Below are 26,806 nucleotides of genomic sequence, written 5' to 3'. Positions count from 1 at the left end.
TCACGTTGTGGATTGTCTCCAAGGTTAAATCTATGCAAGTAGTGTTTAAAGTTTCTGTGTTCTGTAAGTAGCTGAGTGAGGGTGTAACTAGGGTAAAAGTGGTGAAGAATTGCAGTAGTGTCAACCTTACTTCTAGTACAATAGTAAAAAAAGATTAAGACAAATTTTATACATATGAATGATTAGAAATATCAGAAAAATTATCTAATTAATAAAAACAAACACTAGTCTTTTGTTGCAATCTGCAATGTACTGATGAAACTGAATTCAAATTAAAAGAATACATAACAGTAATATTAATAATGAGATAGCTTGATAGCAGTCCTACAGATCATCAACAATTGTTTTTAAGTAAAAACTGTATAATTTCTGGAATTTTGAAGTAGATTTGTTAATTGATTTTTTAAATAATTAATTTTCAGATAATTAATGCTATACTGTACTTACATATCTGCTTAGCAGAAGTTCACATTATTTATAAAAACCAGAAAACCTTTCTAACCTAGCATTTAATTCTGGATGAACAAATATTTTTGGCTAGCTTAACTAGCCATCATCAGATTCAAATGACATGCAACTACAAGATTCCAGAATGTTGATTCAAAACCCATGCATTTGATGTAGTCTAACACAGCATACATTTCAGTATATTTAAAATACTAGCATTAAAACTAAATAAATAACAATAAAATTATAACAATATACACTAGTAGTTACATTAAAAATACCAAAAACATTAAAATTACAAAATACAAAGGTGTGATAATATAGACATAAATGTATTGAATGATATGTTGAAATTTTCTTTCTTTGCTATTTTCCTGTACATTTCTGCAAGAGGTTAAAAGTTATTGCAATGATGGTATGTGATTTGCAATGACTATTAGAATATGGGTATGTTGTTTTCTCCCACTTAATTTATACGAGGAGATGAGCCCCATAATCATTTAACTGGGAATGGGAAATCTGTGATTAGCAGCTATGAAATGTATTCCGTATGTAAACAGAGACAGAGTTTGTATAATTACAATTTTAAAATATGAAAGCTTATAAGAAAGGGTCTACAGATACAAATGGAGTATAGAGAGGAAAAAAGTTGGTTTGATGTATACCCATTTTTAAAATCTCACCTTTAATTGTGAACTGAATATTCAAGAAGTAAGCTGATGTTAAGCTTTTTTCTCTAATTCCAGGATAAGGTCATACAGAGTGGTGTTAGCAAATTTCTTGACATTGTTAACATTTGGTTTAGATATCCAGATAATGAGGATATCATCCATGTGTCTACTTTATATATACAGTCGACTCCGTATAAGTCGTCACCCGGATAACTCGACACCATCGGTTAAGTAGTCACTTTTCTGTGGTCCCGGCTGACTTACATAGGCATTAATGTTAAAAAACTCCGGTTTACTCGACACCGTTTAACTTGTCATTAATGGATAAGTTGACATACTTTTGCTGTCCCACACTCTGATAAGTCGTCACCTCTCCTGAAAAAATAAATTCACTTCCCACGTGTTATGCAAACTCATTTTTTTTCAGGAAGGGGAGTCAATTTATTTATTAATATATAGTTAATATATTAAAAAACAAAAACCTTAAATTTCCAGCAATAAGAAACATTTAATAATAACATTTTCGACTGTTTTAAACAGCCATCATCAGTTAAAACGAACTTAAAAAACAAAAGAATGCAGAAAAAAGAACCCAAGCAATACAAATATTTAAAATTCAAAATAATTCCAAAGCAAAAATGACGTCGTATATTAGAAACTAACAAACAGCGCATGCGCTAAATATCGTAGTAAGAATAAAAAATAAAAATAAAAATACAATAACAAAAAATACTGCCGCAAAAATATTTCTATTACAAGAAAGAACGTTATGCATTTCGGTAAAACGACTTCCATGCCGTGGATAAACCGTCTGCGTCTCTATGGTTAATGCAACCCGTGTTAACGTGGGCTTTGTAGATTTCAAGCTTTTCTAGATGTTTCAGCATTTGTTTGTTGGTCGTGGCCCTAATAATAGACGCTTTGTCCCAATGAACGTCGACCTCCTGATGCTTAGCGAAAGCTGCTAGCACAGTAGTATCCAAGTATCCTGCTTTAAATGTCTCATAGTTGCACCAACGTATACCATATCTGTATTAAATCGACGATCCTTTAAAGGTACAGAATATACCCGTCTTAAAAATCGGTTCTCTTTTTTCTTGTCGTTTCTCAACAATCGATATATTGTAGGATTACGTCGATACAACAAGCTTTGTCCCAATGAACGTTGACCTCCTGATGCTTAGCGAAAGCTGCTAGCACAGTAGTATCCAAGCAACTATGAGACATTTAAAGCAGAGGCTTAAGGAGCATAGATACTCCATCAATAAGAGCTTGGATACTACTGTGCTAGCAGCTTTCGCTAAGCATCAGGAGGTCGACGTTCATTGGGACAAAGCGTCTATTATTAGGGCCACGACCAACAAACAAATGCTGAAACATCTAGAAAAGCTTGAAATCTACAAAGCCCACGTTAACACGGGTTGCATTAACCATAGAGACGCAGACGGTTTATCCACGGCATGGAAGTCGTTTTACCGAAATGCATAACGTTCTTTCTTGTAATAGAAATATTTTTGCGGCAGTATTTTTTGTTATTGTATTTTTATTTTTATTTTTTATTCTTACTACGATATTTAGCGCATGCGCTGTTTGTTAGTTTCTAATATACGACGTCATTTTTGCTTTGGAATTATTTTGAATTTTAAATATTTGTATTGCTTGGGTTCTTTTTTCTGCATTCTTTTGTTTTTAAGTTCGTTTTAACTGATGATGGCTGTTTAAAACAGTCGAAAACGTTATTATTAAATGTTTTTATTGCTGGAAATTTAAGGTTTTTGTTTTTTAATAGTTTATTTTCCAGTAGCTAGTTTACTTATTATAGTTAATATATTTAATAATGTAATAATATATTAATATTATAATATATATATATATATATAACATATTAATAAAAATGCCATAACATTTTATGTATTTTTATGTATAATATAATAACAGATAAACAAAAGAAAATATTCAATCTACATCAACGTCACACTGGAATCCAATTTTGCATTTTCTCACACTAGGGGCATTAAGAATCCTTAGACGTTACTTGTCAACAATTGACAATTGTGAAGATGTTGTTTTCGAGGCGTTTGTGATCATTGAAAAAGAAAGTCGAGACAGTTAAGTGCTTAAAACAAACAACACTAAACAAATTTTTCAGTTTTTCATCTACAGAGTAATTGTAAATGGAGGACACAATGTATTGTAAGCCTATACTACTGTATAACGCACTACCGTATTTTTCTAATTGTAGTTTTGTGGTTTTTTTTCAACTTCGCTTTAGTCGTCACATTGGATAACTCAACACATTTCCACTTCATCTTGGGGTGTCGACTTATGCGGAGTCAACTGTATAATACTTACCTTAAAATTAACACAACACTTTTTCTGTCAAAAAAAGAAAACACGAAATAGAAATAGCTGCACTGGGAATTGATGAATGATCACAATATTTTTGAACAGTTGTGCAGAGTGAGTGGAAGGCTGAGCAAAACAAAGGGAGGGTGGCCCAAGGGGTAAGAGGGAAGCGAGGAGGATTGGCTTGAGAGGAGAGCAAAACAAGCAGATGCGACCATAAGGTCGCACCATGTCACAATGCCTTGTCAGGATGACACCAGTATGTTGGAGTCGACATATGATCATGATAATGATCTCGTTCTCGTGCGAGTGGTAACATATTAAAGGTGGCCGGATCCGGATGGAGACAACGTGAGAGATACGAGAGACAACGTGGTTAGGGAAGTGCACCAAACACCCATTAAAAGAATAACAATCATCTGTTTATTTAACTGATTATACAAAAGATTAATACTTTATAATAAAGGTTTTGTCCACGATTTAACAAATTTATGTTCTACGTTGAGAGAGAGAGTTTACATCTAGATAAGTTGTATAGATATCTTAAAATTGCTGGAGTGATGGAGCTCACTGGAAGCGGTTTCTTCTCTTTTCCTTTTGTCGCTTGAGGAGTTTTCCTTTTGAAGACATCACCTTTAAGGGGTTCACTTTTCCAAGGAGTTACTTTAGATGTGTTTACTTTTCCAAGAAGTTGTTTTCTATAGATGTTCACTCTAGGCCAAGGAGGGTTATGGAGGTATCCACTTGAGGAGCAAGGCTAGGACTGACTCGTCACCACTTTGATCGTCATCTGATCTTCCTTTTTATTGGGGTCTCGTGTTTTCTCCTGTTTTTTTTTTTTTTTGGAAATGTTATAGGTTGTGACCAATAGATGAATTTCAGTGGAAGTTCCGGGTGACACATTCGGAAGATGTCACCTTGTGAAGGTAGTAAATCTGGTGGGAAAACACAATCACACACTTCCATCTTTTATTAATTGTTGGAAAAAAGTTTTTTTCTATAAAAATTTTCTCTCTGAAACAATTTGCATTGTGGTTAATATAAATTTTAAACGTTAATAGCTTTTCCATACCTGTCATTTATAACCCTTTCTCTACATAAAAGGCTATCGAAAAATGCAAGAGAAAATCTAGGCTCTCACACAAAGGGAGGGTGGCCCAAGGAGTAAGAGGGAAGTGAGGAGGATTGGCTTGAGAGGAGAACAAAACAAACAGGTGGTTCAATTGTGAAAAGCAAGTTGGGATAGAAGGATGGACAGAGAGGGGAGGGAACTGAGCTTGGGGTGGATTTTTGAGAATAGTAAGCAGGGGTGAGAGGGTTGTGCCATCCACCCTGTAAGAGGTGGAATGAAGTGAGAGGGGGTTTGACTCCCTTGTGGAGGGTTGAATTGGCATAAAAATATCTTTTATGAATACAGTAGAGCGTCGAAAATCGGAATCAATTGGGGACTGGGGTTGTTCCGATTAGTCATTTGTTCCGATTACCGACTTTGTACGAAAAAATATATTAACCTGTTCGATGTTCAAACTTTTCTCCATTGCGTGTCACTTCGTGTTGAATTTTCGTCGATTTTAAGCCTAACGAAAATTTTTATAATAATAATCGAGGCTATCGTATTGTTAAAAATTATTTCTTCATTTTGTACAAACAAAATAAATATATTGAAGAATATAAAAAACATGAAAATTATACTTAGAAGTAAATCTAGTATCAAAAACGTTCGATTCAGCACGACACAGTCCGACTGAAAATCGTTCCGATTTCCGGCCATTCCTATTACCGACGTTCCGATTAACGACGCTCTACTGTATCTGTATTGGGAACAAGAGGAGTGAGCAAGCAGAGTGAACCATATAACCATGGAATTGAAACATTTTTCTGTGGGACATTCAAAAAATTGTGATGAACAATTCAAAAAAAGAATGCTTTTTGTTTTGGAAACCAAAAGTTGTTTTGTTTGATTTTAATAGAGAAAATATGAATGGAAAATTTTTATAGGATTTGAATAAAAACTAGTTTTTTTTTTCCAATTTGAATGCGGAAGTGAATTTTGAAATGGATCTGAACTTAGTTTATGTTATGGAATCCTCACATGAAATTAGGCAGATGAAGGTATACATATTGAAATTTTTATTATGAATAGCCTATATTGGGAACAAGTGGGCAAAGTAAGTGGGGAATTGAGCGGCCATAGATGGCCAGGGTGTGAAATCACCTAGTCTTAGACAGTATTTCATTAATGTATTCTGGTTTGAAGTTAATTTCAAATTTTCTTACTACTACTAGTTCACATAATAGACTGGCCATTGGACTACCCTTAGATACTCTTTTTTTTTAAACTTGAGATCTATAAGCACAATGTAAGATGATGTACAAACCACAGGGAATCTATGAATGCTTGGCAGCTTCTGTGCTACTACTTAGAGTATCTTACATTTATGCCAATATAATCACATCTTTGTATTTTGTTATTTGTAATGATATTATTGGTCATTCTATAATTTTATTGTCATTTTTGTTTACTATGAACACAATATAGTACTGACGACGATCACTTGGCTTTTCTTCTCCCTGTTATTTAGTTGACTACTCGCCGCAGACCTCCAGCACCACTCGAGCGAGCACGCCCAATGTCACCCGGCTTCAACGGCCCGCCGACCTGTGGGTCATCGAAGCCGGGCAACGTTGGGCATGCTCGTTCGAGTGGTGCCGGAGGTCTGCGGCGAGTAGTCAACTAAATAACAGGGAGAAGAAAAGCCAAGTGATCATTGTAAGCACTATATTGTGTTCATCGCCAACAAGAATCAAGTGCGACACGGTTTCGAGTCATTAATCAATTTATTGTCATTGTTGTTCATGTAGTTTTAATGCTAGTATTTTATGACTTATTTTAAATATATTGCAATGTATGCTTTGTTTGAATAATTTTCAAGTGATGTTCTGGAATCATGTGATTTAAACCTTGATGATCAGTTAAGCTAGCTGAAAATATTTATTCATCCAAAATTAAATGCTGGATTATAAATTTTTTCAGTTTTTATATTAACACTATCCAGTTTGATACTGCATTAATTTCAATTATTTTTTAGTGCTTCACAACTATGTATTCTTGTGTTTTGATTTTTCCCTCGACCCTTTCGTTTTCATTCGTGGGACCACCCTTTTCCAGTTCACTTTACGCTGACAGTCAGATTGGCCAGTAGAGGTCACGTGGGAGGATATCCATTTGGCATGGTGTAAAAGGTTACGATCCACACGTGGTAGTCACCTTTTTTCCTTGTTCCTGCTTGCGATGTTCTGGCCACCTGTAAACGATACAAGGTGTAGAGGTGGCAAGTGCAAGAGGACCAAGTACGGGATAAAGTCCGAAGAGACGGCAATCCATTTCCATCCAATCAAGGTCACTTTAATGTCGAGATACAACACATTGAAGGAAAGGAAGATCGGTGGGAGATTCATCTGAACGTATTAGTTTTCTTGTTCATTATTTGTATGTAGGAGAAAAGTGTCACGAGCAGGTTCATTTGTATTTTTGTGTTACGTGTCCTACGTGTTCCTTTTTTTGTTGTTGCATGCTATGAGCCTTCTTAAAGGAGAGGAGGAAAGAAAAGGGAATGTGAAACGTGTGAAGCATTATATGTTATTATTTGGGAGATTAAAAATTTGTCAAATTTGTGATAGTTCCATGTTTCACATATATATGTTGTGATTGTGTCAATGGGAATTAATTAAAAGTCCAGTATATCTGTCAAGCCGACTTGTCCGTTTTTTTGTCTAGCCCTGCAGATCTCGTTCCACAGGGCATTTTACAATTTATTTAATATTTTTAATTTTCTTAGCACTTTTGGGTTTCTGTAAACTATCTTCTGGAGATCTCCTGTACAAAAGTCTTTTTCTGCTATATACAAAAGTCTAAATTAGAATATTGATAGAAAGAATTTTTTTATATATACCTAGGGTATGGAGATTCCTAGAAGATGGTTTACAGGAACCCAAAAGTGCTTAGGAAAATTGAAGATATGAGTAAATAAATAATGTAAACTCCAGTTATGCAATGAAGTGAGTAATTCTTTATTAGTATTTTTAATTTTTAAATTAAACTGTACTTTATATACTTTCTATAAATACATGTAAAACTTTAATTTTAAAAAAGTAATAATTATAATTATGAAGGAAATACTCCAAAAATTTTTTAAAATATGAAAATCATATTTTATACTTTTTTAATATTTATATATAAATATCAAAAAATAGAAAATAATTTCATAACAAATAATCCATAAATTTAAAGCCTAACAACTAATTTGGGTCTTTCTCAGAGCTTTTTCTCCAATTAATAGCAAGTTATTTTGAAATGTAATAATGTTTAGAACTTAGCAACTTTATTTTTATACATAAGGCTTCACATACAACAAGAAAAAAAATGCTTATCAAAATGTAAATATTTCATCAAATTAATAAAGAGGTTTTTAGTAATCAAATTATTTTATTTATTTAACTTTTCCAAACAAATGCAGTTTTGCTTAAAATTTTTGTTGATCTAGTAAAAGTTAGGTAAGAACACAACACTGGCAAATCTATGGTGTATATAACCATAATGCTACACAAGAAGAATGAATAATATTAAAGCCCAACAGTTGCCAGATTGTATTGGGATATATTACTAAATAATTTGGCACTAGAGACAGGAGCCTGCCTCTAGTGTCAAATTAATCAAAATTTAATTAATAATAATAGTAGTAATATAACCCAATATAATCTACTGTTTCTTTGGCATTAATATATAACTATTGTGTTTAAGGTGTTTATATTTGAATCAATAATAGTCGATACTGGAATTTCAGTATATCAAGACACAAAAGACACTTTCACACTTTTCCAGCAACTGAATTTAATCAAAAACAAATCTTTTTCACCTGATTGATAAGTTTTCATTGGGTTTTTAAATAGAAATTCTATTTTTAGAATACAATATTCTTTGACGTAAATTACATTTTTAAAATCATAATGGATTTTTTGATTATCCAATAAAACAAAAAATTGCAACATAAAATAAAATATATTTAAATATAAAAAATAAAATAGAATACAATTAAGAATAAAAATGAAAATAAACAAAATAACCTACTGGCTACATTGTTGTTGGGTCAATGTCGAACCATCAGAAGCATTAGAACAAGCTCTAAGATACAGCCTGATGTTTACACTGATATCATTATTATTCCCTGACAAAATTGTACCAAATGTTGAAAACTTACTAATGGGATTCAACCATAAGCACAAGGAATACTTCAGGTGGAACATAATCTTGAATATAAAGACCAACAGAATACTTATGAGGGACCAAGAAGTTATAAGGGACATCAATGAAGTTGGCTCTGTAATAATCAGATAACATTAGTTAAAGTGGACAAAAGTAGAGCAATCATTTTATTGAAGACAGCTTCATATGTTTCAAGTCTAAAAACATATATTGAATCAACTGAATGCTAAAATGTCAACAATGATTACTTGCAGTAGTTGCAGATGTACGTGTACAAGGTTGGCCAAAATGTTATATCTTGCAGTGCCTGTGAGACTACCGAAATATACAGACTTGGAGTTGGATAAGGGTATACGAGGAACCTGACAATTAGAACACACCTTACTGAATGGTTATCAACAAACTTTATATTACAAATGATCATATACACTTACAAACTCATGTGAACTTAACCGTTAATGTTATGCGATAATTTGGAGGCTACTGATGCTTAATCTTAAGGATATCTAATACAGGAGTACAAGCTAATATCATGATAATAAAAAAAAAATTATTTACAATTATGTACAAGGACGATTGATTGATGTTTATCCGCTGAAGGACATCTGTTAATAACAGCCTCAACGATTATTATAGCAGCTCTGTATGCAATGTTCCTGCTAGGGTTTCACCTGTTGATTCTCGAGAAAATAATCTAGTATGTAGGTTAAACTGGTTATGTCCTTCCCTAATATCAATTGATTCACTCAATTTCTTAACGTTTTGATGTTGATGCAATTGGATTTCAAACTCTGTTCATCAGTTTTTTCTGTTTCCTTCATCTTGCGTGTCCCCATCCCTTACCTCTCCTTCCTTACTGCTCTGGTGATCCTAAGTTCTCTCCGGTCGTTCAGGTGAAAGCAGGCAAAAAGGTGTACACACATGTTGCAAGCTTACCTTTATACCTTCCCGCCATCCAGGGCACTTATCACGAGCACGTGACGCCGGTTGCCCAATCACGAGTCATGTAACAATATCATCCAGGTGGTACGTGACAAACGGAAACCTTTATTAATTTTTTTTCTGTACAAACAAACATGGTAACCTGACAATTCAGAAAACGCAATGCAGATTAACTGAAACCAACATTATGACAGGATAACATAATAGATACGTTAGTTGTGAAGCACTACAATCTGAAGCACACTGTTGTTCATGCTCAGTTCCTCGTGGTCTTTGCTTTTGCTTTTTGCTAAGACACACAAGCAAGGTAGATAACTCAGGCCAATCATAGACAGAGCCAGATCACCAATCTTTTCCATCAAGAAGTATGTACAGTACATAAAATATTAGCAGAGCATCTTAAGGGATATAAATACTCAATCAAAAACTTAGAAGATGTGTTAGTCCAATTACATGAAATTAGTTTGATGACTGATCAACATCTCACTGTTCTAGATTTCATTTCTATGTACTGTACTTGTCTATTAGATTAGAGCTTTGCTTCTGTGCTCTAAGTGACTCTTTATTTTAGACTTTTTTCTGCAGCAGTCCTACAGCAACAAACTTTAGATTTGGCTCACACACTATGCTACATACCCTTCTTTACATTTTACAACATTTGCTTTGATTAGAATTAGTTGCTGGAAAAGTGTGAAAGGTGTCTTCTGTGTCTTGATATACAGGATAAATTTAAAATACACAGCATGTCATGTAATTTTTGTATATTTTTATTGTGTGAGATTGAGGATAGATCAAATCGAAAGGGACAAAAAAAACATTAATTTCTACGACGGGCTAAAAAAACGAACAAGCGAACAGAATAAACTGGACACTTCTAGGAGTTGATTGGGTGAGGACAAGACAAAGACAATGAACCAAAGAAATAAAATAATAATTTAATTTACCAACAATGTTTTCCGAAGGACATACAATGTGTCAAGATTTTCTTGCATAGTACAATTAGGAACACGACAATAATCTTAATAGTCCTTATTGGTTAGAGATTTACACGATTGAGACATAGTTTGAATTTGAATCCTCATCACCTTTTTTCCTTACAGACTTGAAATATCATTTGGAGATCTTCGTTCCATCATTAAAACCGTTGTCCCTTCATTTTACAATCCACTCTGATCGTTTTCCACTTTCCTTCGCTCAGCCACTTGGTAACTGTTTTTACGCTCACGAACCACACTTCACAAATCCTACTTCTTTGTAGAACCATTTTCCCATCAACCCTTCTTCTTCCCTTTTCCCCGGGGGCTTAACAACTGTGCCAGACATTCCATCATGGCCGGGGAAAACATGTTAGGCATAAGACACAATTGTACTTTTCTGATGATGATCAATAATTGTAGTATTATTCAGTTCTAATTCTTCAATAATGAACTAAATCAAAACTATTCATATGAAAAAGTCATTTCCATTAGCTAAATGAAATGTAAATAGCTAATTAATATAAATTAGAATATTAATATTCATTTTTTTTAATTTGGATTTTATGTTTAATTATAAAGTGCATGTAATATTTAAGAAATAAAAAAACTCCAACAAAAATGAAAAATATTTAATGATAAACAAACATTTTTGATAATTTTAGCTATCATTATCAGGTTAAATATATTCAAAAAAGAATGCTGTAATTTAAAGAAAGAGTCATCATCTGATTGATTGATTGATTGTTGTTGATACATCATTTGATGTTATGTGTAGTATTGATTTCTGGACTTCAAAAAGAGATCTCCCTGCTAGAGGAGAACGTTGCTATCTTTGAAATTTATGGCCTTAAATTGAAAAAATTTGTTTATCATTAAATATTTTTTGTTTTTGCATGAGTGTTTGATTCTTTCATTTCATTTCTTAAATATTATTATTATCTAGTTTGTGTATTGTTTATATTCTGTACAGTATATACATATAACAACAGATCATATCCTAATTATATACATATCTGCATTTGCATATATGAACTAAATAGCAAAGAATCTACAAGCTATATGTCTGTAGATTCTTTTATAATAAATCACCAGTATTATCATAATTATTTATATTATTATACTAGTACTATTGTAGGGACTGATTCTTATATATTTTTATTGGGATGATGGAGTCAGTATGGAAAACTATTTGCTACCTGTGTGTACTCTTAGTACTCAAGGGACAGGAGTCAAAAACGGAAAGAAATAAAAACACTGACTGTGACTCTTGTTCTTCACTTTTTAAATTTTCAAAAAACAGTACTCACATCAAAAACCAATAACCGGTGCGAAAACTTCCAAAAATCAAACGTTTTCGACTCCCCTTCTGGGATCTTCGTCAGGCTTATTTATGTTTTCCGTTGAAACTGGATTTGAAGGTTTTTTAAAACTATAGCATGCTTTCCTTTCAAATAATTTGTAAAAAGGAAGCAATTCACGAGCCGTTATGAAAAAATATAATCGGCCGATGGGGTCGCGTCGAGTGCACGTCATCATAAAATAACTTTTACTTATGAGTATATTATTTCATCATTCCTGATTCGTCCTCCAATAAGCACTGCCATGCTGTGGAGAGGTTTTTTTTCTTCTTTAAAATTAATGCATCCTGCATCGCGATCTGCCTTAAAAATTTTGATTGCTTCTAATATTCTCAAATGCACTTGATGTTGGGTGGTTCTTATAAATTGTGTTTCTTCAAAAAATGGTATTACGTCCAGGTTCATGGCATATGTGGACAAAGCTGTTGTATACTTGTTACGTGTGATGTCAGACTTGTGCTCTTTTATTCTAATATTTAATGGCCATTTGGTGGAACCGATGTAAAGTAAATTTCGATCTCATCTTTCGTCTTTCAAAGGAATGCTATATACACCTGGGAGTCTATTCGGGTCAAAGCTGTCTTTCCCGTTCCTTAATATATTGTATATGGAAGGGTCTTCTGTATATAATCTTTAATCCTTTTTTCTTAGCCACTGTGTTGTATACTCCTTTTAGCTGCGGGTTATACGATATCGGGATTCTCTCGGCGGTTTCCTCATTGCTATCCCTCTTTGGTTCTTCCTCAACTTCCAGAGTGTTTTGTTGCCTACTGTATCGGTTACATAACCCATTTATGATGCTGCCGTATCCATGCTGTTTAGCAATGCTCTTAATGTAGGATAATTCCTTGTGTAGATACTGGGCTGTTGAAGAATGGGTATAGGCTCTATGGATTAACGCTCTAAATGCGGCTACTTTATATTGGAACGGGTCGCAGGAATCCACTGGAATGTATGTTGGTATTGTTGTAGGCTTTCTGTAGACTTGAATCTGTACTGTGTTATATTTAATCTCTATGTCTATGTCTAAGGAGTTTACTTTTTCCTTACTTTGTTGTTCCAGTTCTACCACCAGGCCATAAGGATTATTATTCATTGCTTCTTCAAATTGTTTCAGATCTTGTTCGGTATTCCAAAGGATGATGATATCGTCTATATATCTTCCGTACAGTAGGATGTTCGGTAGAAATGACGGAAGGGTCTTGCTATCTAATGTCCTGATAACCATTTTGCATAAATTTCTGGACAGTGGGCTTCCCATGGGTACACCCCTTTCTTGTGCATATACTGTGCCCCCGAATTGGCAAACTGAACTATAGCAAGCTAAATGTGCCAGTTCGAGTATGTTCTGGTGGAGTTTGGTGTCTTGCACTTCAGACATAAGGAAGTCTCTGAGGGCACAGAAACATGGTTGAATTTTAATTGATGGGTATAGAGATCTAAAATCCCATACTGTGGCATAACATGGTGTGTTTATCTCTTTAAGTTTTTGTACCAGCTCCTGCGGGTTTGAAACTTTGAATCGATAATCTTTTAGGTGGCCTGATAGCATAGCGTGTATCTGTTTTTCGAGTAGAATGGTGGGAACTCTTCCTTTGTCTACAATGCGTCTGAGCTGTTGCCCTTGCTTGTGCGTTTTGGCAAATGCAAAAAGCTTAGGTATGTCCGGAGCATCTATAATTATATTCCTAATCCCCAGTTTCTTTGCAAGTTTCGTATTGGTGAATCTTTTAACTCTTGCTTGCATTTGATTCACCCATTTTGTCTCCGCTTCAGAGCATTGAGTTACGGAGATGTACTCTTTTAACTCTCTTTCATAGGTTTTCCGCTTCATTAATACCATAACTTCAGCCTTATCGGCCCTGGTCAGCACTATACCATTAGACTTTAACCATCTGGAAGCACGGCTTAATTTGCGTCTCAACTGTGAAACTTCGTTGTCGACTTTCGCTTTACTTATTTTAACTGTTGACAACCATCTGTAGTACTCTTTTTGGTTGTGGGACAGGCCTTTCAGTGGGTGATTTTTGGAAGTTTTTGCACCAGTTATTGGTTTTTGATGTGAGTACTATTTTTTAAACAACCTGGTGTGCTGAGGGAATATATTAGGATTTAGCTATGCCAGCTAATACATACCGTAAAGCTATAATTGCTCTTACGAAGGCAAGAGTGAAACTGGATTTTTTGAAAAACTGTAAAAAGAATGGGGTGTTTCCGATGACAATTTTCAGAGTGCACCTACCCCCAGGCAATGAACCCATTGTACTGTTTTTTAAACTACACGGTGTGCTGAGGGACTATATTTAAATTTTTAACTTTGGTCTTTCATAAAAGTTCAATATGCATTAATAATGGTAAACCTACTATTGATAAAATAATAAATGGCATCATGTTTGATAGCAAAACAGGTGCAATCAAATTCATCACTCTCTCTATCATCCAGAGACAGGGCATATGTTGAAAATTGATCACAATTGTGAGGCAACTTGAGAGGCAGAACTGCATTTACTGTGCTTGTTTCACCTTCTTGGCACAGATGGCTTTGTTTACAATGGTATCGAGACCAAGCACAGGTGATATTGGATTGGTAACACATTATTTTTAGTGACAAATCTGTTTTGTGTGGGCATGAATGATCACTGTATTTGAGTATGGAGAAGGATTGGGAGTACGAAAATCTGAAATTTATTGTTGAGCTTCACACTGACAACACTATTGGTGTCAAGACATGGAAGTTATCTTTCTATCAGTCAGCCTTCAGTAATAGTTATCAGGGGGACATTGACTGCTAATTGAAAGGTTTGGTAGATCCCTGTAATCTTATAAGTTGATTTTTGTGGCATGTCTACGATGGATCGTTTTTCAACAGGATAGTGCCTACTCACACACAGCTTGTATTGTAATAAGAGCATTCACATAACCATTTGCATGTGTGAAGTTTCATTCAATTCTAATGATGATCAAAACTTCTTGTTTGTGTGCATATGTGTATCACAAACATATGATAGTCTAAATCATACTTTAAACATAATCTAAATTTGTCTAATGTAACATTGGACCTGAAAAATTTATTTAGAGATTTCTGAACAAAAAGTTGTTTGTGTTTCAGTAAATATATATTCATATTATCTTATTAAATTTTAAATTGTCAGATGATTAACACATTTAAATACTAAGAATTGATACAATTAATTATATAAATTTTAATATTGTTATAGCACAGGAAAGAATTAGCAAATTAGGATTATCATGGGGAGATCAAATGGATCATTTGGATATGGAATTGCGACCACCTGGCCGAGCACTCCAGATGCACGAGAAGCTTTCATCACCTTATAGAAAGAGGTTAGGAGTTTTTAAGTTATGATTATTGTTCAATTACAATATACAGATATGTAATTTTATTTGTGTATATATAATTATTCGAGAGCTATTTAAAGTAGGAGACCATGGGATGGCTTTAGCTGGGCTGGGAACAAAAATGACACTTACATTAAATAAAATTGCTTTGGGTGTATTGTGATGATAATATAACATGATATGAAAAAATTGAAAATTAAAAGTAATTGTGACATGGAAATAAAAAATACTGTGCAGAGGAAAAATTTAAAAAATTTACTCAATGGAATAGGGGTTAGAGGATACAGTCAAACCTGTTTTTATGCGGTGGATAGGGACTGCATAAAAAAACGCATAAAAAAAAATCACACAAAACTTCACGAGTGGCTATAAAGAATAGTTTTCGCAACACAATTAAAAATATATTTTTTTATGCGGTCAATAGGGACTGCATAAAAAAAGTCTCACATAGAAAATAACTCAAAACTGTACGAAATAGAATTTATTGACAACAGATGTCAGCACTTGACTGCATCGTCTGGTCTATCGTCTGTTTTACATATTTTTGTCCAGGTGGTGTTTTGTTGACTTAAAAAATAAATTATTTCATTTTTCTCATATTCGTGCAATAATATTACTATAATAAGTTCATTTATGCTATAATAAGTTTATTTAGCTATAATAAATCAACGTGAGACATGACAAATCGCACGAGACTAGTCGCCAACTATACCGCACAAATAAAAAATCGCATAAAAAAAATCGCACAAAAAAGACCGCATAAAAACAGGTTTGACTGTATATCATACAGGGGGCTGCAAGTTATCACTGTTGTCTTTGGGAGACTATGGGTTGAAAAAGTTTTAAGAACCTCTAGTTTATTCAATACATTTATTTATTAATATTTATATGTGTTTGTGTTTATGTGATTACATAATACACCTATCCCTCGATTTACATGGTAGATAGGTTCCTGAGAAAAACGTGTAAATTGAAATTGTAACTTTTTGAATGTAAAACCGTGTAAATCGAAAAGTATGCAAAAACGCATAATTTTGTTGTTTATTAATTATGACTTTTTATCAATGTTTTTAAGGTACATAAATCAAACAAAAATATTGAAAAGCAAAAAAATATATTCTTTTATTAATTAAATACAAAGTACAAAGGAACAAAAAATAAAATCTAAAAGATTCATAAAAAATTATTGCAAGGGTTGATGGCAGTTATCATTATTCATCACCATTGTTAATCACTGTCAATCTCTTCTTCGTGACTGGTTCGAAGTCACTTTCATCAGTCGAAATTATTTGTGCCGATTCGATGTTTGAAGTAGAAACATTTACTCCTCGATGAGATTTGGTAATGAAATCTGTTATTAACATTTGCTTCTGATTTCTTGTTAGATCATTATAGACCTCATTATATTGAGCCAAGCAGTGATTAATATCACGGAATCGAAGAGCTCATTCAGCATTTGAGTCATATTGTACAAAATGATTACCCGATTTTTTTCCCAATTCGAGTCTTTCACGAATGACTTTTGCTGTAAATGCAACCGATTCAAATTCTTCTTCATCGGGATCATTGTCACAATCACTAGTTTCATCAACCATGTTAATTAAATCATCTTCACTTAGTTCTTTATCAGCCACTAGTTCTGCAATATCTCCTTCAGTAAAATCGTCGAAACCTTCTCCACCCAATGAATGTGCCAATTGTACTATCTGAGAATATTCATCCTTTAATGGTGAAATAGAAGTTTCATCTTTAACTACATTTGGCCACAATTTCTTCCAACAGCCATTGAGCGTTGATTGCTTAATTGCGGTATATGATAAAGCAATATGCTTAACACAATCTAAAATTGTAAAATTTTTCCAAGCATTAATAACTGTTAAAGATTTGTTATTTTCCATTTGTTCTAAAATGTGTGTGAAGGCTCGTTTTATGTACAAAGCCTTAAAAGTCGAAATTATCCCCTGATCTAATGGCTGTAATAATGAAGTCGTATTCTTTGGTAAAAATATAACTTGGACATTCTCATGCTGTAGATCTTGTGGATGACCCAATGCATTGTCAATTAACAAAAGCACTTTAAAAGGCAGTCCCTTTTTATTTAAATACTTTTTGGCATCTGGGATAAAACATTCGTGAAACCATTCATTAAACATTGTGGCAGTAACCCATGCTTTCTTATTGGCTCTCCAATAAACAGGAAGATGGTTGATATTTATTCCTTTAAATATGTGTGACATTTTTGATTTGTTAATAACCAATGGTTTCATAATGTAATTTCCTGAAGCATTGCTACAGAAAAGAATTGTTATGCGATCTTTTGCTGCTTTATGACCGCTAGCTGATTTATGAATTTTAGACACATAGGTCCTCTCTGGCATCTTTTTTTAAAATAACCCTGACTCATCAGCATTGAAAACCTGATCAGGAGTATATGAATTATTGGAAACAATTTCAGCAAATTTTGTTGAATATTCTTGCGCTGCGTTTATATTGCCAGATGCCAGTTCACCTTTTAATTTTAAACTATGTAAAGAGTGTCTTGATTTGAATCTTTCGAACCAACCATGACTTGCTGTGAAAGACTGCTTCTTTTCAGATAAAGAAGAGGATGGTAACTGCTCTTTAATTTTTTCGTAAATCCGCAAAGCTTTATTTGTAATAGCATTGGTATCAATTAGCATCCGTTTTTGAGTTTGGTCCTCTATCCAAATCATTAATGCCTTCTCCATGTTTTTCATTGCAATATCTCTGACATATGAAGTTGTGCTCGTACTCATACTAGTGCCAGCTGCTACACTCTTTCTAATTGAGTTTTCATTTTTTCTTATGGTTCTTATTGTAGCTTCATTCATGTTATATAATTTAGAAACATCTATTACTCTTTCTCCATTTCGTAAACGATCCAAAATTTTTATTTTGGTTGCTAAAGATATAACTTTTCTTTTTACTTCTTGCTTATTTATAATTTTTTTCGACATAATAAGCCTACAAATATTACTCAAGATATAAAATATGTAATTAAAAATAATGTAATCGTTTGTTACTTACAAATATGAAAAATTAAAATTTTCTGGTTAAAAACTGTATTATAAATGACTCAACTCACCAGATAATATGATACAGTACGAACAATTCTTTATTAACAAAACTAAAACACTTCTAATCCGGCTGGTTCTCTCGAGCGACTGTCGCTCCGTTTGTTTTTTTTCTCCTCTCCTTTTTGTTTCGCCACCTCGTCACCTACACGATTACATTTAATTTATCTGAATCATCAACAATATATTACATTACATTTAATATTTATTCAAATCATCAACATCCTAGTGCCATAAATATCAACTATATCTTATAATTAAGGTGGATTGATATATAGATTGGAGTTAAAAATTGTTCCTTTTGATCATAGCCAGTTTATTTTCAACATTTATTTTTTAAAGTTTTTTTAAACTGTCTAAAAGCGAAAACGTGTAAAAAAAAAAGTACTGTGTAAAACGAGGGATAGGTGTAGTATAGTTATCCTTATGGTACTTGTTTCTCTGACTATAGAAAAGTATTTAACATAAACTGTTAAAATTTTATTTATTGTAATGCTATTAAAATTTTAGTAAGTAATAAACAAAATATTGGAGATATTTTGACAAATGTTTATATTTAATATAATACTTATTTGAAGAAAGATCTCCAATTTTTGTTTTATCTTCTCAGCAATTTTTGTTTTATCTTCTGTTTAGAATGTGTCAAGTATAATATTTTTATAACTTCTCTTTACTCAACATCGGAAGATAGTCAATTACGTACCTCTAAAAACCTGTTACCGGTGCGTATTTAATCATCAAAAAATGAAAAACTGGATTTGATGAACATTTTCGAACCTTCCAAGGTTCTTCATCGGGTCACGACGAATTTCCATTAAAATGTTGTTAAGATCAAATTTCGAGTAATATTTGATCTTAATGACATTTTAACGGAAATTTGTCGCAACTCGATATGTATGTGTGCAAACCATTGATCAAGATCACTTCTGGAAAGAAGAAATACCTTGTAATATCTATTAATAAATTTTCTACATACATATCTTCATTCATAATTCAGAAAGGATGGACAGCAGGCAAAAGGAGACTGAACTACTACAAATCATCAATTCAGCAACTTTCTCCACACCTTGTTCAGACATACCCATTTTGCTAACAGACACACTTGGCCAGATTTACACATTTCTACACCATAGACCAGTGGTTCTTAACCTTGCTGGAGGTACCGAACCCCATCAATTTCATATGAGCATTCACTGAACCCCTTTTAATTGGAAAAATAAAATATAATTTTTCAAATTCAAAACATAGTATATATTTTATTGGTCCACAAAATAAACAAAACCATTATAGAACAAAACATTACGAACAAAGAACAAAATTTAAAATCAGTGTGACTGCTGCTGTTGCCTTTTAGACACCAGTTCGGAAATGCGAGGCTTTACCTTGGAAAGTGCCACTCGCATGTCATTTTCGCAACTAAGTCTGTTCCTTTTCTTCGTTTTAATGTCCAGCATCCTCGAAAAGGATTGCTCGCAAAGATATGTTGTCACAAACGGTATCAAAATCTCCAGAGCTTTCTTCGCAATAGCAGAGTACGTTACTATTTGGTGGCACCAAAACGATGAGAGCGTTGTTGTTTTGAAGAGTTGCTGTTGAACCTGGCTCTGCTGAATTTCAATGATTTCATCCAGGTATGTATCATTGACATCTGTTTTCTCAACATCAAACGTAAACGGCTGCCTCACCCATGCTGGATATAACTCTCTTGAAGGGAAGTACCCTTCAAGAGACTTTGCAAGCTCGTCTAAGTGCATGGAAATTGCGTGCTTCAGTTCCCCCGATACAGAAATATCTCCGATTCCAGGCACATCATAATTCTTATTTACACATTCGTCTAGCAGGGTAAAGTTTGCAAAGTTACCGTTTTCTATTCGTCGTTTCCACAACGGTAGCTTTTTTTGAAACGCCTTCAGGGCTTCTTCCGCTTCGATGATGTTGACACCACCGCCCTGCATCTGTTGATTCAGATGATTGAGAGCTGCGAAGATATCAGCCATGTATGCAAGCATGAGAATAAATTCAGAATTTTTGAAGCAATCTGCATAACCATGTTTGTGCTCTTGCAAAAACAGGGCTAATTCCTCACGTAGGGCAAAAACACGATTCAAAACCTGTCCCCGGGATAACCACCGAACGTTTGAATGGTACAGAAGTACCTTGAATTCAGACCCCATTTCTTTACACAACTCCTTGAAGATGCGGTGCCTCAGAGCACTATTTCGCACATAGTTCACGCATTCCACTACAATTTTTAAGACTTCTGCCAGTTTTGGAGGCATGGTTTTTGTTGCCAATGCATGCCTGTGTAGAATACAATGTGTAACAACGATGTGTGGTGCATCGGCTTTCACTAGCGCACCAAAACCAGACTTTCTTCCCAGCATGGCTGGAGCTCTGTCCGAACAAACTGCAGAAACCATATCCCACGAAAGATTATTTTCTTTGAAGAAGTCATCCATAAGTTTCTTTACATCGGTTGCCTTAGTTGTTGTTATAAGAGGCTTACATAATAAAAAATCTTCCTTTATAACGTCGTCTTTCACATAGCGCACAAATACTGCAAGCTGACTTAGACTGGAAACATCTGTAGTTTCGTCGAGTTGAAGGCTGAATTTTGCCGGGCTTGAAATCAGATCTGCAACTACTTGGGCCAAGATATCTTTGCTCATGTCGTCTATTCTGTCACTGATGGTGTCATTTGAAAGAGGAATTTGGGATAACTTAACTTCAGCCGCTTTTCCCAGCATGATATTCGCCATCTTCAACACAGCTGGTTTTATGAGTTTTTCACCAATATTGTGTGGTTTGCCCTGCTTTGCGATAAGGTAAGTGACTTCGTACGATGCTGTAAGGATCGGTTTATCGATGAGTACAAAGCCAAGGACAGGCAGACTACCCTTTTCATCAAATCTGGCCCTCTTCACCTTGAATTCAGCGAGTGTTGTATTTTTGTAATTTCCATGCAGATTAAAGAAGTGTTCTCTTAGTTTTGCTGGTGCTAGACTAGAATTGCTCAACTTGGCATTGCAAATCATGCAACAAGGACACTGACTTCCATCACGTTCCGTTTTACATGTGAATCCATATTGTACATATTTGTCCGATCACTTTCTTTTTTTGCTCGACATAGTATGAAGGGATTAAAATATTAAAAAAGAAATCACATGACGTACAATCACGACAGTCACAATTCGAATACTGGGCGCACCAAATTTCCTGCAGCATAGAAAGGCCAAGCGATATTGCGTGATCACCCGCAGCCAATGATAGCCGAGTGGGGCGTGTCATCACGAACGTATGAGTCTGGTGTGTGCTTGACTGTCTTGCAGGTCATTTATACGTGTATTCAATTGGAACCTCTTCACTTCGTTTCAGTTAGAGAGTAGTAGAAGTTAGACAGTAAGAGAAGTTTGTTTCCCAATAGAACACACGTTATGTAGCATTAGTTTTCGAAACCAATACGGTTTCTACGTCACGATGACGTCAGGTGGTTGACCTTCGCCGAACCCCTGAGACTGACTCGCCGAACCCCAGGGGTTCGGTTGAACCCAGGTTAAGAACCACTGCCATAGATCAAAGCGCATAATTCTGAACCCCTTCAAAAAGTTGATTTATAATTTTCAATTTAATATGTAAATAGTTTATTTTTGAAACATATATAATCTTTGAATCACATATTTTTAATTCAAAATTACACTACTACACTAATGAAATTGCATAAAGTTAACACCTACAAAAAACTTTTTATTGAATTTTTTCAAGTCATCTTAAATACCTACTAAGATTTCTTCCTTTGTGCTTTTGTCCACGAAAAGATTTCAATTGTTTCATTGAAGTTGATAGATCTTGTTAAATATGCTTCAATTTCAATGCAAAGAAGTGCAAGGGCATTCGCCTTATTTTGCTGCATCGTACATCTTAAATGATCCTTGATTCTTTTCGGAGAAGAAAAAGACCTTTCAGCTGAGGAATTAGTCACAGGCTTGCAGACAAACATTCTTAATAAAATGTCAATGTTTGGATAAACTGTTTGTAGTCCTTTTTCTTGTAGCCACTTGCAAAGTGCTAAGGGGTTTTTTAGTCCCAATGTTGCAATCAATTATGTGAAATTTCAGATGGACAAGTTCATTGCATAGAGTGGGTTCTAGGTCATCTTTGAAAATCAAAAGCAGGTTTCTTTCCTCTTCTTCAAGTTCAGGAAAAGTCAGTCACCAGAATTTTGTAATAACACCAAATCTTTTTCTAAACTCTTTGTAAGCAACTGACCTTTTCTCAAGTTCTGCTTTAAGGTTGTCAATTATCATTAGAAATGTATTGATTTGAAAGTTGTCACGCCTGCTTAAATAAACTTTACCTCTTATAAGATTGAAGTTTCCTGAGAATCAAACACTTTTCATCATGCTCATATACTTTCTTTTCAGAAATGTTGAGACCTTTTTCCTCACATAAATAAAAGTGTTCTTGCAGATCTGTCAAAAACTTTACTAGATTGGAGAACTTCAGCAAATTCCAAAACATCAATTTCTATATTTTGTACATACTTGTTCACTTGCTGTACTCTGAGCATCACCATTCCCCAAAACTGTGCCATGAATGCTGTTTCAAGTCTTCACAGCTTGATGAGTATACCTCTAGCTTCTGCTCGAGTTACTGATTTTTGAGTTTCATCACTTTCAAGTAGGGTTTGTCAGTTTTTAAAACCTGGTTTTGAAAAACTGGTTTTTTGAATAAGTTTGTATAATTTGAAAACTGGGTTTTCCCCAAGTAAAAAAAGTAAAAAAAACCATAGAAAAAGGAAAAGATAAGAAAGATGTTGAGTGTCATAAATCAAATAATAATATCTTGGAGATTAATTTCTTTAATAATAAAAAGCCAAATTCTAGACACAATGCATCTGTTTTGGGAACAACATCTATTCTTTAACCACCTCCTCCAGTTCCTCCTCGACTACATCAAGGATCTATCAGTACTTCAAAATCATCATTATTACCATCTCAGGATCTGTTGGCACTTTCATCTTTATATCAAACTTTACCTGCTGATGACTTTGATTTCAATCCTCGAAAATTGCCAAACTGTTTCTCTAAACACACAGAACAACAGACATATTAATAATGGACAAATGTTTTTCACTGAAAATAATATCAATAATTTATCTACATTAAATGATAAACAAGATAGTCAGAAAGATCTGTTTGGAGCTACACCATTTATACCAACAGATCAATATAACAAACAGGATCCATTTGGAATGGGTGAATTTAGCACCTTGGATCTGAATGGAATGGATTTAGACAATGCAATTGGAGCCATAGACAAAAAATTATCAGAAATGAAGGATGGATTCAGTCAAGGACTTAGTTTTGGTGTTGATGATTTTGATTTTGCCACTTTGGATTCAAAAGGAAATTAGCTGTGAAAATACAAATACTTAAGAAGGTGAGAGTAAAAACAAGCTGGAAATAATTGAACTGCATATTTGAAACATATACATATATAAATACATATATACATACATATATATCAGTGGCGTGCCGTGACATTTGATGATAGGGAAGCTGTGCTTCTGTAAGAAGCCGACTTACAGGGGAAATCAATTAATTGCGCGTCAGGGCCCGTTCGTATTCGTTTGTTCGATAAGCCAGTAAAAACCGTATACTTCTTTAAATGTATTTTTAATAGATTATCCGACGTACTTAATAAATAAGAAAGTTCAATATAATTACCTCCGTTATTAGATTCAATAAATTCCCTACGCCCTCTAAATGCCAATTCTTGCTTTGAGAAAAAAACATATAACATCTATTAATTTAGATATATCTATTAATCGTAATTATCTTGTTATAATTTTCAATATTTATTTTATATTGTCTACCAATGTTAAATTCTATTCTATTTTGATTTCCAAATTGCTTCAATTTTACGAAAGAATCGTCATTCGTCATAAATTTTATCGTCAAAATGTCGAAATGTTTTTATTGACATATTTATATTTTATTTAGACATCAGTCTTTCTCTTTTAATAATGTTTTCTTTTTCATTATACGGTCTTGAGACAAAACTTTTTTAAAATAAATTTTTAAATCACTAGCCACGATATAAGGACTAAAATTAAAATTATCAGAAAAACTTACTTGGTAAAAGCAATTGTGTGATGAATATACATGCCTAGTACAAAAAATTCTTCAATCGTATGAATATACTTTTAAAGAAACTTATAATTAAATATAACTTTGTGAAGAAACTTACATAAAAAAAACGAAATATTCTTTACTTTTTAAATCTTAAAACAATCCACTTAGTGAAATAGCTCCCTACGAGTGGCTAATGAGTGGAATCAGAGACATCCTGGTAGGTGTGCGGCGCGTGCATGCACGCAGGTTGCCAAATCCCGAGGGTACAGATACCTCTTTGTCAAATGTCAAATGCCTCTTTTGTCGCATCACTAGTATATCTCAAAGGACGTCACAGGGCTGTTGTAAATTTTAAACGTTTCTCACCGTAGCTGTAAAAATCTAACTATGTTAAACTTAATAGTCATTTGTTTTCTAACTAATTCGTTTTAATACCAGGTGTACACGGAAATCAGTTCCCCACTGTACTGAACTGGTGATTGGTTCGTTAAGCTTTTGTTTAAGTAAAATTCTGGCTCTTTCAGCAGGGTTTTATTTATGTCCCCGTTCCCTAATCTCTTAATTATTTAACTATTTCTTAGTAGAAATAAGTCGAAACCAGTTACTTTGTACTTGAATATCTGTAGTCTTGGGAAAACATTGGAAAGACAAATTTTTATGACAACGGATATAAAAATCGCAAATTTAAGGAAAATAAATTCTAGAGCTGTTTTTGTACCTTGACGTCTCATTCATTAAATTTGGTTGTAAATGATGCTGCCAAAGTAACAGTTAATTTTTTAACATTATACAAGAATTGTACACGTTTTTTCTGCATTCTCTTACAGATGAGACATACTATATTCGTAATATCACCGGTTTAATATTGAAATCCGTAAGTAATATAAGATGGAAGAGCAGAATAAACGCAAAATAAATATATTAAATATTTTAATGGATTTTCTTTTTAACTCCTGTCAACTATACAGAACTATCATAAAAGCATGCCAGTAAACTCCTATCGGTTGGGTTAAGTTATAATTCTACTCTTAATTCACATAATGGGGCGAGGGCGGCCGAATATCTAGCAGGCAGGCGGCTAACAGCCCAGAACTGGTCTGTGATATAAAATTGGATGCTTTATGCGTGTGTTGCTTCTACCAGCTAAACCGGGTGAGGTTGGTGCTCTGTAAACCGCATGTGCCAATGCCTATATAATCTGGCTGATTGGAAACTGACCCGGTTTCGACATTCCTTCCACCACCGAATTATTCGAATATACAATAGCAATCTTATCGTTTTTTCACATGTACTATAGAAATTTGTAAAAGATACATGATGCAGTTATAATAAAATATTAATTTTAATTAATGCAAAGTACGTACGTTAAAACATGAAAATTTATATTTTATAAAATACAAGGGAAGGTCATTGGAAGGTGGAAGCAGCGCTTCCATCGCTTCCAATGACGGCACGCCACTGATATATATATATATATTCTACTGTATTATAATAATTTAGGAATTAAAAAATTTTATACTATTTTTATATACTTATTTAATATACCATTAAAAATTGAACTGATTAGAAACTAATTAACTTGTCTGGAGGTAGGCAGTTATGCTGTTATCTCGTGTTAGTTTTAATAATTATAATAAATTAGTTTTTTAATTTACAATTTCTGGAAGGAAATAATTAACCTTGAGTGAGACTTGAACCCTCAACTCTGCCTACTGTGCAGATGTGTTGACAGTTACATTATGTGAATGAACAGTATGGTTATATCTAAATTAATACTTCTGGAAGCAAGATTAGGCAGAAGTCTGGATGGTGTAACTGACAATGCATCTGCATAGTATGCAGGAGTTTTGGGTTTGAATCATGCTCTGGGCCATTTTTCTTCTTCCAGAAATTGTAAATTAATTTATAATTATTAAACTTAACACAAAATGATGGCATAACTTCCTACTGTTAGACAAATTAATTAGCTTTTAATCATTAACTTAGCCATATAATAGCCCAATAATTTGGTAGATTGCTTGGTTTGAATTTTATCTTTTTTAGCAGTAAAAATAGAGTAAAAGAGAAATTTAAAGAATATGTTGCTAACAAATTTAGAAAAATATCAAAAGTTCTTTGAAGTGATAATGAACTAGAATACTTTATGTTGCTTGCATTCTTTAAGGAAAATAAAATTGAGTTTCAAACCACTGGCTGACAATCCAAAGCAGAAT

The 26,806-nt window shown here is 33.7% G+C and overlaps 1 protein-coding gene across 3 annotated transcripts in view; it reads left to right on the top strand.

The window, feature by feature from the left end:
* ssp3 (short spindle 3) overlaps positions 1 to 26,806 on the top strand; it is a 158,785-nt gene that overhangs the window by 35,218 nt on the left and 96,761 nt on the right. For all 3 annotated transcript variants that reach the window (XR_010883102.1, XM_067289124.1, XM_067289125.1), the window contains exon 8: positions 15,223 to 15,349. Coding sequence is in view for 2 of the 3 variants with exons in the window: in XM_067289124.1 (XP_067145225.1) it covers positions 15,223 to 15,349 (127 nt within the window). In the remaining variant the exon portion in view is untranslated. The remainder of the gene's footprint in view (positions 1 to 15,222; positions 15,350 to 26,806) is intronic.

The sequence above is a fragment of the Centruroides vittatus genome, unplaced genomic scaffold (assembly GCF_030686945.1).
Source record: "Centruroides vittatus isolate TY-2023 unplaced genomic scaffold, ASM3068694v2 contig_134, whole genome shotgun sequence".
NCBI lineage: Eukaryota > Metazoa > Arthropoda > Arachnida > Scorpiones > Buthidae > Centruroides > Centruroides vittatus.
This window is presented reverse-complemented; position numbering and strand designations above follow the sequence as displayed.